Source organism: Xiphophorus maculatus, chromosome 9, assembly GCF_002775205.1.
Source record: "Xiphophorus maculatus strain JP 163 A chromosome 9, X_maculatus-5.0-male, whole genome shotgun sequence".
In the NCBI taxonomy this organism is placed as follows: Eukaryota; Metazoa; Chordata; class Actinopteri; order Cyprinodontiformes; family Poeciliidae; genus Xiphophorus; species Xiphophorus maculatus.
This window is the reverse complement of record NC_036451.1, coordinates 14,516,856-14,536,911: the sequence shown is the minus strand read 5'-3', so window position 1 is coordinate 14,536,911 and position 20,056 is coordinate 14,516,856. Positions and strand designations below refer to the sequence as shown.

At 37.5% G+C, this 20,056-nt stretch overlaps 1 protein-coding gene across 2 annotated transcripts in view; it reads left to right on the top strand.

The window, feature by feature from the left end:
• arhgef18 (Rho/Rac guanine nucleotide exchange factor 18) overlaps window positions 1-20,056 on the top strand; it is a 60,370-nt gene that overhangs the window by 8,259 nt on the left and 32,055 nt on the right. The window contains exons 5-14 of one of the 2 annotated variants that reach the window (XM_023339358.1): window positions 2,689-2,815; window positions 2,904-2,961; window positions 3,409-3,453; window positions 3,861-3,938; window positions 5,155-5,263; window positions 5,555-5,741; window positions 15,530-15,597; window positions 16,898-16,943; window positions 18,175-18,382; window positions 19,480-19,586. In XM_023339358.1, coding sequence (XP_023195126.1) covers window positions 2,689-2,815; window positions 2,904-2,961; window positions 3,409-3,453; window positions 3,861-3,938; window positions 5,155-5,263; window positions 5,555-5,741; window positions 15,530-15,597; window positions 16,898-16,943; window positions 18,175-18,382; window positions 19,480-19,586 — 1,033 coding nt within the window. The remainder of the gene's footprint in view (window positions 1-2,688; window positions 2,816-2,903; window positions 2,962-3,408; window positions 3,454-3,860; window positions 3,939-5,154; window positions 5,264-5,554; window positions 5,742-15,529; window positions 15,598-16,897; window positions 16,944-18,174; window positions 18,383-19,479; window positions 19,587-20,056) is intronic. The other variant, XM_023339357.1, reaches the window with a different exon arrangement.

The window sequence follows — 20,056 nt, the reverse complement described above, 5'->3', positions numbered from 1 at the left end:
TTTTAGTAACCTCCCATTTTCACTTTCAGACTTTAAAATAGCAATGTCCCATCATTTACCATCTTCAAATCTTCATGGGAGGGTTTACACGAGGTTTAGGAAAGTGTTAATTGGAGCAGCCATTCCTCCAGAAACACATTTGCGAGGTCAGACACTGATGTTGGGTGAGAAGGCCTGGCTTACAGTTTCTATTACACAGGTAGAAGGAAGGGCGCTGTGCAGAACTGTGATACAACTGCTACACACTGAATCTGTCTACACACCAGCTGAGTTTCTAATAATCATGAAACTGCACAAATTGAAATTACAAAAATAAGTTTGCTTAATGGAAACACATTTCTCAATAAAATGTTTTTGTGCTATGATAAGGTGGTTTTTCAACCGTATCGAAATGCTTTTTTTTTTTTTTTACATCACATGAGTTACATGATCAAAAGTCGGATGTTACTACTGGCAAAAAGGACAAAGAAGGACGATGATGGTTTGTTTTTGTTTTTTTCGGACAATGTGCAGCTGGTTCCAACAGATCTCTCACAAGATTGAACAGTTCATAGCAAGTTGTCTGTTTGTTATTCAAATATGTTGAATTCATAGTTCCTCCATAAAATCACCAACTACAATTTCCCCAAAACACAGCGCATGTAGCCGCTTCTCACTCCAATGCCTGAAAAGACACCAACATCTACTCTGATGGCTGATCGATGATGAGTGCTAGTTCTAATTATGACTATATTATATAACTCTGTCATTGCCATGCAATGATTATTGCGTGAAAAAGCTAATTCCCGTCTGATTTTAATTTCATTTCCTATTTAATGGAAACACCACAATTGTGAAATTGTGTTGGTTTTCTTTCACATTAGCAGAATATAGACAAAGATTTGCACACATTTGTAATTGCAACATGGCTAGTGTCAATATAGGCACAGAAATTGGCCCAAAATAGACCGATGGTCTGTTTCTTTGGAGCAACGCAACGATTTGATGGAAATGTCATGAGTGAGACAGGGGATGAGTCACAGTTGCAAAGTAAAACACATCCGCTTTCAGGAATATACAAAACAAAATCTTTCACTTGCAAAAAAAGTAACATACTTGGTAGGTTCTAAGAAGTCCATAAAACAAATGAAAGAATGAAAGACCAATCTGGTTTGAGCAGCATTCTGTTTACTGTCGGTTTGTCTTGCGTTTACATTGGCGGATCATGTTGGATCCTGTGTGTCCTGTAAAAATCTGGTTGGAGTGTGAAACGTTGGATGTGTTTTGGGTTTTAATTCAGTCTGATGCCCACAGTGGAGATCTGCTGCTATTGATTCTGCAAACATTTAGCGAGCCTCTTTACTCATTGTGATTTTTTTTTCTTCCGTTCAAAGGGGTCTTTTGTGGGTTCTAGTGTCCCTTATATGAAAGTAGGCTGACAGGAAAGGGGGAAGACATGTGGCAAATGTCGCCGGGTCCGGGAATCGAACCCACGCGTCAAGGACTCAAGGCCTTTGTTTTTTGTACTAAGACTTTGTTTTATTCATGATTGGATGGGAACCAGGAAGTAAACAGAAAGAATGGAGTATACCAGAAGTGTAGGAGACACTGAGTCTCAGAATTCAGCTCAGACAGGAGATACAGATTATGAATAGATTGGCCTTGAGAGACAGAGATGTTTGCAGAGAGCTGAGAGATTAACATGCACAATCCAATAACAAGATGGCATTGTGGTTTTGTGATGGCATTGTAATGGCACTTTCAGAAATAAAATCTTCAAATTTCTTTTGTTTTGAAAAATAATTATTAGATTTTTATTTCAAAATAAAATCTTAACACTTCTTTTCGATATAAAGAAACAAAACTGAAATTGCCTATCCTCTTCATCCCTGAAAATATTTTTTTTTTTTGTTCATTTTTATGTCTGTAAAAGTCTCCTGAGTGGCTTCAATGCATGGTGGAGCACTTTTCCTTATGTTATCATAACACATTTGTAGAGTAGTATGACTGAAAGAGACACACTACTTTACAAAATAAATAAAGGCATGGACTTTATGCTCTTTAAAGTGTTTTTGTGAATTTTTAAGTATTTTTTTAATATATTTGATCAGTTTCATTAAATCCGAAATGGTCAATCATTCAAAGATCCATGTACTATTACAGGATTTTATGTAGCAATTCACTGAATGAGATCATCTAGCATCTTGCACATCTTACACATTACAATGGCAACTTAATAAAAAGTAATAGACCCTCTGCTTTCAGAGCCTGTAGCTTTCTGGCTCGTAATCTGGCATCCTTTCAAAGCTCACTTGGCCTTTGTTAATTGCCAGGCATCATTATAAATGAATTCTTGATTTAGTGGCTTGTTCTTCAATTTAAAGCTTTTCCATAAAACCCTCCCTTGTGATAAAACATTATACGCACTTTTTAAGAGAAAAGAGGAAAAAGGATGACTGGAACACTGGATTTAATACCAAATAAGTACACAGTTAGAGGGGAATGATTCATTTGGAGTGTTGTGCCAAACTACAGAGTGCTTCCTCACTACAGAGCCCCAAAACAACTAAATATTCTGCAGATCAGCAGCTAATAAAGGCCACTGTAAGCACAATTAATCTCAATACAGTACCTGCTGTAAACTAGAAAGTGGATGTAAAACAGATCAGACATGAATTCAACGTCCATGCCTGCTTATTCCTCTTTCAGGTCACCGGTGGACCAGGCAGGCAGCTCTACTCTCGATCGGACATCCTTGCCACCGATGAATATTCCCGAGCAGCACACATTTCCCGTGTCGTGCAGACCTCCAAACAGGCCGCCAGGGCAGCAGGAGGTGGGGGGCAAACACATGCTTTCTTCATGTGTAGTTGATTCATGCTTTACATCTTTTCACAGTAGATCTACTTGACTTTTTTCTGCAGTGGCAGAGGAGTTTGACCCAGAAGAAAACCTGCACTCATCAGAGGGACAAAGCCATATGTAAGTGCAACAATGCAACAGAATACCTTTCCAAGAATATGATTCTGTCTAAGTAACAGTATGAGTTTAATGAAGCTTGAAGGAATGGAAGACACTGGAACTCTTGAGCGGTTCATGCAGATTCTGCTCTGTAGTTGTAAATAGCCTGTTACGGTTACCTAACTCCCACATAACAAAGGGGCTTTCCCCATTCTCCCCTGACATTTCTGCTCCATATCAGACGTCTGCAGTTTCCCCCTCCCACAGCTCGCTCTCCTTCAGCTGCCAAGATGGCCCCTTTGCTGACTGACTGTGTCTGTATGTAATAAATGGTTATACTCTGGTGATTTCATGGATGCGGCGATGAAGGAGGATTGTCCTTCACTTTACAGTTTTACAGTCAGTTCCCAGCAGATTGGTTCCCCCCCCCCACACCACCACTCAGTGTCAGTGTCTTGTTTGTCTTAGGCTGATGGTACAGAAAGTTCTGCAGGAGCTAAAGCTGTACTATGGGTAAGTAAACAGGAGAGGGAGGCCTGCACGCTTTAGCTGCTGTTCTAATGACGTCTGCGGCAGCAGAGTTGGGTCTTCACCAGGGAGTGTTTACAAATTACACTATTTATGTATGCATGATTTTTGCACATGGGGTTGCATGTGTCTGTCCTGGTCACTGTCACAAACGGTACGTCACCGTGGCTGAGAAGGATCTGCAGAGCACAGAAAGTGAGATGATTGGCTACTAAAAGTTCACAGCAATATAAATCAGTTTATGCTGTCGGACTGTGCTTGTTTTTCTTGTTCTTATAAACTTTGGCTTTAACATGCTCATCCTTTACGATCATTTGAGGTTTATATTTGGACCTGCGTTCTGCTTAAATGGATTCTCTTGCTGCATGAAGTTTTCTAACTGTCCTTCACAGAGCGAAGCATAGAAACAACAGCAGTCCAGACACCAAGGATTCAGGAAGTGTCACTTGGTACGAGTTCCTCTCCAATGCGTAAGTGCAACAGTTTACCATTGCATATTTGGCAACGACAATGTATCTTTCTTTCTCAGCAATGTCTGTTACTGAATATATTTTCTAATATCGCATGTTGCAAATTCCGTGGATGCAAAGTTTGTAATGAATACTTAAACTTTTTGTCTAACATTATATTGATCATTCAAACAGATACAGACATTCAAACATGCAACATATAGTTAAGCCCCAAATTATTCACACCCCTGGCAGATTTAGGTTTGAAATTATTTTCATTCAACTAAGAAATTTGTTCTATCTTTATTGGCTGGGCCACTAGATTTATAATTTTTGTTTTGTTTTGTTTGCAGTTGTTGTCATTTCCCTAGTGACACCACTTCCTGTGTTTTTGTTTTCTCTGTCCTTGGCATATTATCCATTTTATAATTGTCATGATCTTTCTAATTTTCTGCCTGAATCAGATATGGCCTGCTGCAACATTAATTTAAGAACGTAAACTGTGCAACTCTTAGAATACCCTACATAGTCTAGTAGGGCAATTCTGCGACTGACATAGCAAGCCAACCAACCAGTCCGATCATACTTCTTATTGAGATTATGAGAACAGAATATATGGAGAAAAATGTAATACAAATAATCAACAGAAATTTTAACTTTAGCTTGCATAAACTCTTAAAATGAAAAACTACAGGGTCAGTAAAGCTGACAAAAAGCCACAAACGTTTGAGCAAAATTAAAACAAATTTTCAAAAGCACAACAAAGTGCTTTTGTTGTGAAGCACTTTGGTCAGCTGAAGTTGTTCTAAATGTGCTACGTAAATAAACTTTGACTTGCCTTCACTTGCGTGAAGCACGGAAAAAATATCTACAGTATGTGAATTCAGTTAACCACAAAAGGTTTTAGCCATTACTATAGAATATGCCAAAAGCCTGTGGTTTAACTTATTTTGCAATCTGTAACAATAAAACATGGAAAACATTTGAGATTTGTCTCATAATAATAAAAACCATCTGCAGCATGTGAATTCAATTCATTCAGATGATCTTTTTGAAAAGGGTATTTATAAATTCCACCCTCATAAATAATTTACTTAGAAAAAATACACTTAAAGGTATAAAACATGTCAATTTATTGTTTAGTTAAATAAAGCACTGTGAAAACTATTTTTCATGCAGGTTAAGAGATCTTTGGCTTATTTTGTTTTGTACACGGGATGCTTTCTTCTTTCTTCAGGAACGAGGAAGAGGAAGACAGAGCAGAGAAGGTTGAGAAAGGAACAAAGGTGAAAAGGACCCTCAGCTCCCTGAGGAGCAGGGTGACGGGTTCCTTCAATAAAGATAAGGTAAACAACGCCACAGATGAGTGATGCATGACCTGCTCTTGTCTCAATGTATCAACATATTCCAGAAAGTCAGTTTTATTTGTTGTCCAGCTCAGTTTATAAAACCAAATCCTGACATGTAAACACTTTACTCGTATGCATGTCGCACTCACAATACTTTAATCTTCTTACACAAACCCTATTATATATCCTTACACACAGCCACTCAAAAAGCAGAGCGATGAAGGAGAACACACAGCATTTGCATTTAAAAACCGCCCTGTGTGTTTGCTTCTCTTTTTTTCTCTCCAGGGTAAGAACCGAGAAAAAGAACTGCAGAGGGACAGAGCGAAGGACAGAGACAGGGAGGTCAAAGAGAAAGTGTGCAGGACCAGCAGCCGCAACGGGCATTGTTTAGTGCCAGGCTCCTTCTCCAGCTCCGCCACCTGCTCGCTGTGCAGCAAGAGTCTGCTGAAAAAGCATGGAATGCAGTGCATGAGTGAGTAACACCGCAGTCACAGATGTACATGCGCCCACGCTTGCTCACCACCTCACACAAGTGCGCAGGTGCTACGCTCACACACAAGCTCGCATCCAATTATAGCTCTGCTGCATGCATGCTCATTTACCTATGTAGTGGTGTGCTGAGGCACACGGAAAAAAACTGCCAATCACGTGGGCGCACCCACCACAAACTGCCTGAAATGTCTTACACTAAGCCACTCAGCCATAACTTAATGAGCAATGGGAGTTAAAGTGCTCGACCTGATGTGTTTTTTATTAAAGAAATGCACACATGCGGATGTCATTATGACATTTGCCCCCTAAAACCGTTTTGAAAACGTAGAGCCACTCTCTTCAGCTGGACAGCAGAGGGGCTGATTGCAAACAATAAGCCTTAAACAGAAGAGCTAGTATGTGAGGGCTTCACCTAAACTATAACCTTTTCATAGTGAAATACTAGTATTTTAATTTATCTTTATTATAACAGGTAAATCTCAAATCTAAGAGCCCTTTGAGTGGTTAATATGACTCAAATAGGGGTAAATAAAAGTTAATTCAGTTCATTTACTACTTACATACAAGATTAATGATCTAAAAATAAGGAATGAAAGTATGATAGCCTGGGATAAAACAATTGAAAACAAAAACAAACATTCAGTCATGCGTTCTGTGGTACTTTAAAATATTTTTAACATTCAGGCAACCAGGACTGCGTGAGAAACATTTATATCATCAACATAGAGATGAAGAAATGTGTTCATGATATTCTGACCCAAGTTATTAATGTAAAGTGCAAAATGTACTGGTCCTAATACAGTCCTGAGAGACACCATTTGAAACATAATGGCTTTTATGGAAATAAACCCAGTACCACCAGGCTCCCAGTCTATATCTGACAGAACCAAGAAGGTACATTAATGGCCTGCTGTATAAAACACTCTCTGGTAAAGTGTTTTCTGTCCTGAGTGGGCAAAGTTAATTTAGTGGCAAATTGGTGAGCTGCTCTTATTAATGTATTTTAATTTTGTGTTATGGTTGATTGGTGTGTATTTGATCACACTAACCTTTTCTTCTAACTTTCTGCTAAACAGATCTCTTGAGTAAAATTTTTTCTTCTTAACTTAGAAATGATTTCTTACCTAAAGTTTATGAGCGTTGCTCACCCTTTTTTCTGGATTTTAGACTTCACAGATGATTTCTGGGTTTGGTCTGTATCACCTTTAAACATTGGAACATATAATAACAATTTCAAGGCAATATCACAAAAATGTACCACATTTCAATCAACTGAGACCTGTTTCTTAAAGAAGAAATCTTTACCACAGGGAAACGGAAAGCCCTAGATTAATACTTAAAAATCATTGGAAATTTAGATAAACTTAAAAAGTAGATTTTTATTTTTAAAAATACTTGAGTTGCTGTTATTTTAATATAAGATTTATGAGATATTTACAAATCTGTGACTTGAAATAACAGTTCCTTAATGAAGGATTTCTCCCCAGGCCAAACACTGCATGTTAGAGGTTTTTCAGTTTTTTTTTCCTTTTTTAAAAAAAAGTTTAACATGATAATACTCTATTGTTATTATTTTAAGATTTTTCACACGTCTTTAAAAAAGATGCAAATAAACAATTATCTGAATCTAAATGGTTTATATATTCTCTTAAAAAGTAATAGTTCTTAAATCCCTAAAGACACTGTGATCACTTCTGCCACTTGTCTAAAGAATTTACTGGAAGTGCAACTGGGTTCTCATAAAACACGAGGTTTTACTGGTGTATAATTTCACATCACTTAATGTGAACCGAGAAACTGGATTTTTTTTTGGTAAACTTTATTAAGCAGGTGCGTGTGGAGAAGTAGCTCTTCTGCCTGGAATTAAATGTTTACCTTGTAACGTCAACTGGTTGCAATATTTCCAAGATATGCATGAGCCCCCACAGCGTGGTGTGATGAATGATTGTTTTTAGCCGAGTGTTTATTAAACAAATGTGCTCTGGTATATTTCACAAGGCACAGAAAAACCACACAGGCGATGGAAGCGATTAGTTATTTTGACATTTTAAAAAAAGAAGAAAGCAACCCATTTCTCCCGTTGATGCATTTGTCCATTAATCAGACATCACTGCTGAGTGTGATGGTGTTAAAAATATTAATGCTGGAACACACACACGCAGGCGTGAAATAATAATAATAAAAAAAACAAGTGAGTGTCCCTTTAATTTGAAGCGAGCCCTGTGGGGATTCAGCCTGTGGAATGTGTGGTTTGTGTGCCAGAGATTGTTCCCAGTGGATGCACTAAAACTGGACAAAACCAACAATAACTCGGGACACTTGCTGCTGTCGGGTCCGTTTGGAGGATGTGATTCACTGAGTTTAAACTTTTTTTTTGTCGGATGCTGCTGATTGGGACCGACGCGAGTGTATCTGGAGCGGTAAGGAGCAGCTGCCGCAGCGGGATCAGGTGGATGAAGTCCGGTTGTTTCCTCTTAGCGGACCTTCTCACACATCCTACCGCTTTGGTGCTAACAGGCTAACGGCTAATCACATCCAACTTAACACTATATGTTGCATCTGTTTGCCGCACTGTGTGATGTTTAGGTTGTATACGTGTCTGGGCAAGAATTGTACATCTTTAATCTTTTTCTGCAACTTAATGTGTGAAGAACGCCACTAAATTAGATCCTTAGTTAAGTCTTTCCTGGTTAGCGATTAGCAAAGTAACGCTAGCGTCTTAGCTGTGCCTTTATTCGAAAAACAAGGTTAGTTGGGTGATTTTTGGTTTTAATTGGCTTATGCTGAACAAATAACGCTGGGAAAACCATGTGTATGAAAGCAAGTGGCTGTTCCACAACTTCTTTATAACTTTGAGTTATAAAAACCGTCTCAGGAGACTACACTTGATGCTGCTTATTGACTACAGGAGAGGCTCAACAGGTGACTGCTAACTTAGCTAATGTTAGCTTCCTGGTGACTTCTGTTAATTTTCCAGCAGTCAGCTGATGACATGTACAACCAGTTCAGATGGAGACTCTTTTTGGACAAAAAAATGTGACTATTATCCATTTTTTGAAAAGTATTTTTCTAGTGTACGTGTGAGAAATACATGGAAAAGCCTTAAAAACATGCGTTTCCAACTTTAAATGTCCACATTGTTCGCTACGAGATGAATCTGTCAGAAATGGATGGTACATTAGGATAATGTGCTTTTCTGGGCTACAGCCTGCTTTCGTGTAGTGTGTTTGTAAAGACTTTAATTCGCTTGAAAGATCATTCTGAAAAAATATGATTGTGTGTGTAGACTATAAATTACGGAAGTTGTGGTTTCTTAATACAATTTTGATAACTTTATGATCCGTATTTAGAATTAAACGTGTGATTTATATTTACCTAACACTTTTTAAAGATATTGGTTGACATATTTCAGTATTTGTTCTTTTGAAAGATGTTATTTGCTTCTTTGGTAAATGTAAAAAAAATTGTCTAGCTTTGTATTTACTGTTTAAAAATGGAAAACAATGTGGTATAAAACTAAATATTAAGCCTGATAAATTTTTTAAAAGTAACACTTATTAATAATGTCTGAAATCAAAATAAAGAGGTTCAGGTTTATCATGCTGCTGTTTTTTTAATTGAGGTAAATTTGAAAAGGTGTTTAAGGGCAAACCTTTCGTGCAACTTTACTTGTACTACTTTTACCTCTTTTTTAAAAAAAAAAAGTGGATAGTTGATTATGTTCTATTGCTCATCTGTAAAATAACTTTATTTTTAACATGTAGGTATTAAAAACACTGAGTAACAGGTTACTTTTAAAAAGGCGTACACTCTTCAAATATGTCAAAATGTTGTCTAACCAAAGATTAGGGTTTGCTTTGTGTTTTTAAGTGGCGAAATTATAATTACACTATCTGGGAAGAAAAAAAAAAAGCTCACTAATGGTAACATTTCAAAAAGAGACTGGGATGTCATTAAAAAAAAGTTAATTTGAGAGAGCAACAGCATGATGTTAACATTGACCATCTCCAGCATATTATTTTCTATTCCTGATGGAATCTAAGTTATCACTCACCAATTAAACATGAATCAACAAAAGCTGATTTTATACTTCAAGACACTAACCTATACTATTTAATTGATTCTCAAAGTTTTCTTTGTTACTTGTTACCTGTCATCCACTTCAGTTCATACTGGGAATTTACAAATTTCCATCTCCTAAAAAGCTTTGGTTGAAATATATTTTAGCATTTCATTTGTCTGGCTGTTCAGGATTGTTAGGTCTACATCAGACTGAATTTAACTTGCAAATAACATTTGCCAGGGATTCTTCTGATTGAAAAGACAGCCCACATGCCAACTGGGATAGTTGCACCACAGTTTGAGAACCATTGCATTTGTTCAAATTAAGGCTTGTCAACAGTTTTGTAACAAAGTCTATCATGATTATGAAATTTCATTTAAATATATCTATGTGTGTTTAGATTTTTGTGATTTCTCCAGACAGGTGATGTCCTCTGAGGCTTAATTAGCCTGAGGCAACAGGAGGGGAGACTGTTTCATGTATTCCACGTTTTGCTCTCTAGCCACAGACATTGATAGACTTGCCTCTCTCCCTCTCCCCGTTTATGACTGGGTCACATGGTGTTAATTGTGCTTGGCAGGTCTGCCGGGGCCAAACAGCCCAATCCACTGACTCCTAGTCTCACCCACCTCATCCTATTAGCAGACGCTTTCTCCGCGTGTTACTTTTTATTAGCATGCCAAGTTTCCTAGATGAGAAAAGTTTAATATTTTGACTATTACAAGGTTTTTCTCACATTAACTAATTAACTTTTTGGTCTGTATTGAGCTTTTAGCTGGTGCTGTTTAATTCTATTAGTTTATCAAAGCCATTATTTTCAAAGGCATGAATAGGTGCTAAATGGTACTTTTTGCTTGAAAGTAAGACTGAAACTAAGGCAACTTCTTCTTACAGTTTGTTCTTCTAAAATGTCTGCCATGTTGTCGGTAAAGTATGCAGTCATATTTTCAACTCCTTAATTTAGTCAGCCCAGGTCTAGTTTGAATGCACCACTTCCCTTTCTGGCTTAGAGGTAACTTGTGGTTAAAGTATATAGTTTGTAGGTAGGCCAGCCATCTTTATTTAGTGACATATATTACCATTAGAGAAGTTTAGTTTTGCTCTAATAGTTAATTTATTTTAAGTTGTTCCTGTTTTCCCAGGTTAGGTCATTAGTTGGCTTTTCAGGAAGGAAAATACCTTCTTTTGCTCTCAAAGGCACACATGCCTAAAATCACAGGCAGCCCGTGGCATCACTTTTTGTTTGGCTACTCTGTTACATTCATATGGTGAATGGATTGTGTTAGAAGTATTTGAACCGAACTGTGAAGCTTGAGAGTGGAGTTGAAGCATTGTCCGTTAGAAAGTACTTGAGCAATAGGTATGGATATGCTTTAATAAAATACAAAGAAGAGGACGAGTCAAGTGAGATTTATTGTCATTTCAATATAGTACACAGTGGAATGGTTTTTTGTAGGATTGTTGGAAGTTTGCCATCTGAATCATAAATTGCTTTTGCACATTGTATAGTCTGGTTTATAGGGTGTTCTTGGATTTTTTCCTTCAGATTTTTGAACAAAGTATTTTGAGATGCTTTGGTCACACAGATGGGAGTCAATTTGCAAGTGAAATACTGAAAAATACAGTTTTTCATATCTATACATTGAGTTAATTAAAAACCAGATAAATGATAAATGACATGTTTTGATGCATAAATTAGGAACATTTTTCATTAAAACTGCTGCCTGTGTCAAAAAAATTTAAAGCACATTTTATTTTAAATAAAATGCTACTGACCTTCAAACAAATAAAACAAAATGAAGACCAAAAACTAAATCAGAATTGGATGAAAAATTGCTTGTTAGACCTTAAAGAAAATAGAAAAATTGGTGTTAGCCAAGTAAAGCCTGATCGGTGCAGGTCTAACACAAATACATTTTGTAGTGCATTTTCTGATGACAATCAGCTGCTAATAGACTTCAGAACCAATATCTTTTTTTGTTTAATTTTATGTAACACTGTGTGGCCTCCAATGTGATTGAACCTACAGTTTAGCCGTGTTTAGAAGCAGCTTGTGTTTTTGTCAAATCCCAGTTTCATCTCTAAGAAAACCCAGAACAGTAACTATTCTGTGAGGAACGTCGTTGATCTGGGCCCCATTTACACCTCCAGTCCACTGAGTGACTCACTGAAGTGCGCACTTTTGGCCACAGCTGTACTTCTTGTTTGATTGGGTGTTTATTAGATGTTGAGTAGTGGTGGTTTGGATCAGCTGACATGAACAAGTGACTGGACCTCATCATGTTGCTCATTAGCAGCACAGCAGCTGGTTGATTGTCACTGTCTTTGTCCAGCTGAGGATAAATCATCTGGTCTTCACACCGAGCCAAGATGGCTTCCATGCAGCCTGTGGTGAGTCATTTGTTTGGGTTTTTCCAAACATCATGATGATGACATTTTCTGTGGTATCAGTGGACAGAAAGCACAGTGTTCCTGCTGCTGTTTGCTTATCATTCTAGCTCCATCGTAATGCATCTGAACTCAGTTTGAGGAGAACCACCGCTGCCTCAACAAGAAGTGACGTTTGCTGCAGCAATTCTGTGGCTTTTTGTCCTTCTACCTGCTATACCCTCTTCTCCTTTCATACCGTTGCTGCTCAGTGAAATTTAGTTATCTTTAACTTAAGAACACTTTGGTGTGTCATATGTCATCATGTCTCTTGTCTGATATATTCAGCCTGCTAGAGAAATTCTTGATTTTTGTTGCCTTATTTTGTGACTCTTGCTGGGTTTTTTTTTTCTAAAGTTACAAAATAGTAGTTGTGATACCTGTTTACATTGCTTTGATCACTTAGCTGGTCTGTTATGTTATTTTTAGCAAGTTACGATTTAAATAATTATTACCTTGGCTTACAGATGAGTTAACATGTCCATGATCTTTACACGTGTATCTTTCTACTGAGTTTAGTTTTTTAGGGAGTCTTTTTGAGTTGCTTTATTCTGCTAATCTCTGAAGCTTTGTGTTTCAGTTTTTGTCTAAAAGTGATAAGGTAAAGTTTATTAGTGGCAGGTTCAACTTCATGCTGACAACTGAAGAGCAAATGATTTTTGTCAACAGTTGTGAAGTTGATCTATTAGCATTGTCATTGTGCTTTGATTAATGCTTAGCATTTACCTGCGTTCCTCAGAGATGAACTGATGATTAGAGTTTAATGATCAGTTTCTGACCTGCCAATAATGATTTTGGCCACTTCTAATTCCTCAGAACAGCATTAAAATGCATTTTCTTTCTTGACTTTTTGTCATGATTTATAATTTGTTACGTAGTCTTAGCTGAGGCGACATCACACTGTGTGAGTGAGAAAGCTTTTGCTGTAAAACAGAATTTTACTAATCTAATACAAAGAGTAATGATTAGGCCTGTCACAATTAATCACTTAATTGCATGATCAGTTAAAATGAGCTCTAATTCCCATTTTGATTCTTAATATTTTTTGTTTAGAGACATAATCCATTTTATTTATAGTTTCATTTGTGTGTGATTTTTTTATTTTTTTTTATTTCTCTTTTTATTTCTTGTTTTTGGTTGTTTTGCATTATCTTGTAATATTTAAAATGTCTCTCAGTTCCAGTGTTAAGATTTCTTTTCAAAATTAAAGTTTATTAGTCTGAGAGCATAAACTTGCATTATTATTCAATTATTGATACATTACTCAAAACAGTATTACAGGGACAATTTAATATATTGTCACATTCCCAGTAATGATTGCCTAGTTGTTGGCGTGTGCATGTATCATATTGTTTATCATTTATCATGATCTATTTCTTATCATGGTACAATTTTGATTTATTGTCGTCATAACAAATTCCAGTTAGTGATGTTTAAAAACACTAAAAATGTCCATATTGATGGGATTATTTTTCCCCCCACTGTTCAGTGAATATCAATAAATTTGAGAGTATGATTAAATGCAGTTAATGTATGCATTTTCGTGACACAAATCACAAATTGTATTTCATCAAAAGAAAATATGCTTCTTTTGATGTACTAAAGAATTATATTACAAGTGGGTGTAGTAAAAAAATAACTACTTCTTATTGACACTTTTCTCGTTATTACACTAGTACTACAAAATGTTGTGATAAAACTTTAAGTCCATATCTCCCACCCCCACCAAGTTGATATTTTAAGCTTTTGTAGCATCCTGCATCGGCAGTTAGGTGTATTTAGAGTTGATAGTGTCTCCTTTTCGGAAACAACAAAAGATACAAAATAGCCACAAAAATTTTAAAACCGGCAATTATCTAGCACCCTGTTTAAACAAACCAAAGTTGTAAACGCAGTTTTCCTTTAAGTAGCTTCCCACAGCTTTTGTGCTTCTTATAATTTCATGTTTAAACACTTCATTGATACTTTGAGAAGCCTCTGCCCACAGTAATAAGTTCCACATCAAAGAGTCTTGGGATTGCCCCGACTTGCTCCTACTAGCGTTTAGTTCTGGTTGGTCCACTGACCGTAAAATCTGATCACTGTCCAAAATTTCTTGGCCACTGACTCAGACAGAAATGATCATTGGTCGCTTCATATTTCTACTAAAGAAGCAGCAGTCTTTATGGTTGTCTTTTTTTCTTTTTTTTTTCTAACACAGACGGGAACCCAGCTGTGGAAATCGGGTCACAGCTGGTTGTCCTGCAGTTGCTGGTGTGACTTGCTCCCTTTGTCAGGAAGCTACAATTCAAGCTTTGCCTTGTCTCTATCATGTCGTGTGTGAAATGGAAAATGTCTGAAGCAGAGTTGAGAGCTGATGTAACATAAGTACTTTTTTCACCTTTGAACTGTTATGACTTGGCATTCTTCTATAATGATTGTAGAAATGGATCACTATTTAATATCATAGCTGTTAATTTGGAAACTGAAAATCATTTTTAAGCCATTGTCTAAAACATGTTTTAACTTTATTGAGCAATAACAGCAATTTGACCTGTTTTGTTCTCTGATTCAATTTGACTGACAGGCTTTTTATTTTTTAAACTGGTTTCCCAATGGAGCAGCTTTGTGTCCGTTTCTGGGACTTGAGTCTTTGGTTGGCATTTGCCAGGTTTTAACTGGTCGGACTGGATCCTTGCTTTGCATGTTGATAGCCTATTTTGTTTGGCAGGCCTCATCCCTCAGCCTGGGCTTGTTTTGTTTACCTCATCCCACTGGCCTTAAATGTCCAGGCCCTGCCACTGAAAATGTTTTGTTTCCAAGATGTTTTGTCTCTGATTAGGAAAAAGCAACACACTAACTGTCCTCTGCGTTTGCTCAGCAACATCTCAGATTGGTGTCTCTGCTAATCACATGCGGTCACTTGTTTTGGCTAAACCTGACAGGGCCCGGTTTGCTCTCCATACAAGAACAGAAGGGGACTAAAAGAGAAACCTGTTTCCAGGAAAACGGGGTGTTTCTGATCTGCTCTCTCACATGACTCTGATGATGAAGAAGTAAACTGTTGCTTGTAGCTGCAGAAACCCTCCTCCACTTACTGTAAAGGGATTTATTGATTCTTTTAGCCACCTCCTGTATTTTGGAGCATTCATTTTAGGAAAAACTTGGCTTATAGTGTCATGTTTTCTATCTGCATTCATACTATCGTCCTTGACACTTCCCCTTTTTTAGTACTGTATACACGTTGTTCAGCTATACTGATGAGACTCTGACTCCAAGTTCTTGTCCTGTTTTTCCAGATTGTGCTGTGAACGTTCACAAGAGCTGCAAGTCTCTGCTGAGTGAGTGCACCAGCAGCAAGAATAAGGTAAACATTACACTTCAGAGCAGATAAGAGCATCAAGGCCAAGGTTTTAGCCACATTGGTACCTTAATATACACATGTGCACAAACACTTTGGGGTTTTGAAATGTGTAAATGGTTCAAAGATAAAAAGAGTTTTTTTTGTTTGTTTTTTTGCCATAGTATGTTGATAGCATTGTCAAGCATACAGTATACTTTTTTATTTACTGTTGCTTAGTTGATATCCTTGTTTTGAACCTTAGAATCATTGCAGGTTATCGCAAACTCATTTGATTGCAGTTGTTGTTGCTAAAGGCGGCCCAACCAGTTACTAAGTTTAGACGCCTACAGCCATGTAGATTTGGATTTATTCTCTCTTAGTAATAAACATCTTCATTTAAAAACTGAAATTTTTGTTTACTTGTGTTGTCTTTGACTAATATTTTAATTAGTTTGATGTTCTGAAACATTGAAGTGTGACAACCATGCAAAAAAAAAAACAAAAAAAGAAATCAGGAAGCGGGCAACTCTTATCACACCTCTGTAGATTATAAAAACAAACCTTTGAATGGGGCAGATTCATGTTTACATCTTAATGAAGTCCATTGTCCAATTCCAGTGTGCATGCCTCCACAAAGTATTAGTAACACTTATCTGCTGTTTACTGTTGAGTATTGAGTGTATTTCTTAGTTTTGGTATCGAATTTAAAATCTTGGCGACCCTAACTCTTTTTTAGCGTTACAGAGATGCATCTCACCTGTAACCCATATGATTTTACTGTATTTTTTTTATCTGCAGCAGTTGTACATCTCTGTACTTTTGGATACATTGTTCTGTTTTACTGTGCAATTAGTGATGCCAGTTTATGGAAAAGTTACAAATGTATATTTTGAAGTTTAGCATTCTTAAAGAGGAAATAAAAATCACCTGGTGCAGAGCTGAAAAGCTGTGATTTGAATTTGCTAAAAAAAAAACTGATTCCTTTATTTATTGTGTTTTATTTTGCATATTTAAAATGTCTTCCAGTTGCAGTGTGGAGTGTTTTGTATAAAATCAAAGTTTATTAGTCGAACTTGCGTTATTATGCCATTATCAGTATGTTATGTGAAAATTGTCTCCAAACATCAATATAATCATTTATCGCAATAATTTTTGTGACGACTTCATCGTCCAGCAAAATCTGTTATGATGACAGTGTAGGGAAATGTATGTAATAAATATCGAATATTGATTGATATCAGCCCAAATTTTCATATTGCTGCATCCTTACAAAGATTAGATTCTGGTATCAAATCATGTGACTGTCCTAATTTTCTTCACACAGAGAGATTTTCACTCGAGGGGCAGCGGGTCAGCATCTCCTAGCCTTGGTAAGCAGAATATTTAATTACTGGTGAACCACTCATAGTGCTGTGGATCACATTATTTCTTTAACTGTGACAGAAGCTTTGATGAATGATGGGGAGTTAAATTCTAAGAACGGCCAATTAAGGATCCAGTTTTGTGGTGTGTGTGTTTCTGTGGACCCACTGAGTGTGGAGTGAGCAGCTCAGTCTCCCACGGCTGGGAGATAAAAGTGATGTTTAGCTATTAAAAAGAGTCGTGTGGTGCAGCTGTTTTTCTTTTCATCTTTATTTAGAGATATTTAGCCGTAAACACAGAAGAAAGCTAATGGGCAATAAAAACTGATGCTTCTGTTTGTCATTTTTAATTTATGATCACCCATTAATTCATCCTGCACTGCTTGGCAATTAATAAAGCAAAACATTAGCTCTTACATCAGCTCATCTGTTCTTGGAGATCTCAGTCGCTGCTGCTTATTGCACCGTCAGCAGGTGTGAATGCATGTGATTGAACCCGCAGGAGACGTGAGTGGCTGCAGCAGCGACAAGCTTTAGTTAATCTCCTGTAGCAGTTGTTATTCCCCTCTGAACAGCTGGAGTCCTGTCAGCCACACCTGATTTCTCCACATGTCCCTCTCGGGCCAATCACTTGCTTGTGCAGGGGGTCGGGAACACGATGGGCAGAGAATTGATGAGAACCGCAGAAACAGAACTTGCTAGAAACGTGAAAAGGACGCACATCTTTCCAGAAGTTACTGCAGGAACCGGGACCCTGGGGAGTCTGGGGTGGTTTATATAAGACTGGCTTTTGATCCAAACTCCTGATTGTCTTTGTTTATGTCCCTTAAATCCGTTACTAAGACCTCAACCTGGAATTGAAATTTAGAGACGTTTGTAATGGATCTAACGGGTGCCAAAGAAGCAGGAAAAACAGTGAGGGCCTCCAAAGGTGCCTCCAAAACCGCCAGGGCATCTTCCCTGTCTTTTTCTGCCTCATCGTGGGGTCTTTCTGGACGTGTAGGCGTGCGGGTTCTGATGCACCGCGACATGATCACCTGCCGGTTCTACCGATCCCTGCCTCGATCTTGGCTGAAAAAATACTGGGGCCAACTCGGGAAGGATTCGAACAAGTCGCCATCTTTGCCACTTCGCTGGTCATCTTCTCCTTTCTCACTGTCCTCTCCTCGTTTGTCCCCATGTACCTCCTCCATCCAGTCTCATTTTCTCCGATCACCTGTGTCTCGTCTCTCTTTCCCAGCGCTGAAAGACCGGGACAGGGAGAAAGATCAGGCAGGCAAAGATTCGGCTCAGGCTGCGGATGGCCACCGAGGGTTTCCCGGCGTCCCAGGCATGACCGTTAGCTCGTTTGGAGCCAGCACTCAGCCTTCAGCCAGCCTCAGCAGCAGCTTCGCCGCAGCCCCTGCCTGCAGCGTCGGCCCCAGCCTCCGTCACCACAGTAGCTCCGGGTGGGTACCACAACAACGATAGTTTCTCTAGGTACTGTAAAGGATTTTTCATGAAATGAAAAATTTGTGTGTGAAAAAATATTCTTTCAGTAGAGAAGCAGAAATTGCAAACTAAATTTTCTGTAAAATTATTGCAATTTTAAGTGTTTTGAAGATCTGCTTCATGTAAATAGAGAAGATTTTAAAATTCTTGTGATTTCAGTGTCCATCATGAGATTTAGATGCAAGCTACTTTCTAAAAATAAAAAAATAAAAATCTTAAGTTCATACAAGCATCAATCTTAAAAAACAGCTTTGTTCAACAGTAAGTTTGTAGCAATGTGTGTTGCATAAAGTCAGAAATTTCTCTGCATTGGCTTCCCACACACATACAGATTTTTTTCAATGGTTTTAATGACTTTTTAAATGAATAACAACCCTGAACATTTAGAAAGATCAAAATAAAGATAAAAAATTATGTAGTTTTATGTTATTAAAGCTAAAGTTTAATCAGTAATACTTTTATAACAAATTTATTTGAGATCATGATTTCTTGGTTAATGTCAAATTGTCATAGCGAAGACATTTTGAATAATGTCAACTTTGTATTAAAAGTGTCATGATTTAATGAATGACACTTTATGACAAGAGTCATAAATATTCATGAAGACTTACTCATGTTTATGACAGGTATTATGTCATGTTTATGACGGCGTCATGACCGTCTTATTCACAACCCGTCTGGTTTAATTACTGCTCTGTGTGTTATTCTTTCAGCAAATGGCCTTTTTTTGTCTATACTTGAGCTAACAGTTAATTGACTACTAAAAATAGATAATTATTTTAATAATCGGTTAATCCGATTAATCATTTCCGCCCTGGTACATTGTATTGCTTTAAAAATCAAACACAAGGTTTATGCTTTTGGATTTTTCTGTAGCTGATTTTTAATAGAGTAAATTATTTATTCCTCAAAATAATCATATATGCTGTTTAATGCTCTTGTTGTAGATTGACTTGATATTGATTAATAAACTTCTAACTTTTGGACACATTACATAAATGGTAGGAGACATTTTGTTGCATCACTGCTGTATAATTTGGCTGTTTTCTCTCAGATCTCTCCCCGGGGACATGGATGAGATAGATTCTCTGCGCTCTAAACGCTGCAACGACGACGCCGTTTCTCTCGCACCTTCCATCGCCGAGTCTATCATCGTAGAAGGTGAGCAGACATTTTCAAAGCGGAGCTGAAGTTTAAATTCATCCGCTCCTCACTTTAGCATCATTTACTTTGAACAAAATCATCAAGGCTGTGTTGCAGCGTTTACTGACCAGACTGCCCTTTTCAGACTGTGAAATCTTTGCAACTGTTTGTCTTCAGGGAGTTTTCATAAGACCGGAGAAGAGAGTGTGGAGGATGTTTGGCTGAGTCATGACTTTAGCCTCATTAAACTGAACTGTGTGGGAGACATGAGACTAACTGGAGACTAGAGCTCCATGTTTGTTCCAGCGTTCAGTTTTATTGGATTTAGTCTTAACACTGAAGCGCTGGATGCTTATCGACCTTCTTTTTTCCCCAAATTGAATGCTTTCCTGAAGATTTATCAGTTTTTTAAGGCAGATTCAGCATCTGGTTCCTATCTTGGTCATGCAAAAATCTTGGAAAAACTGTAAAAATCCACGTTCTGTGAG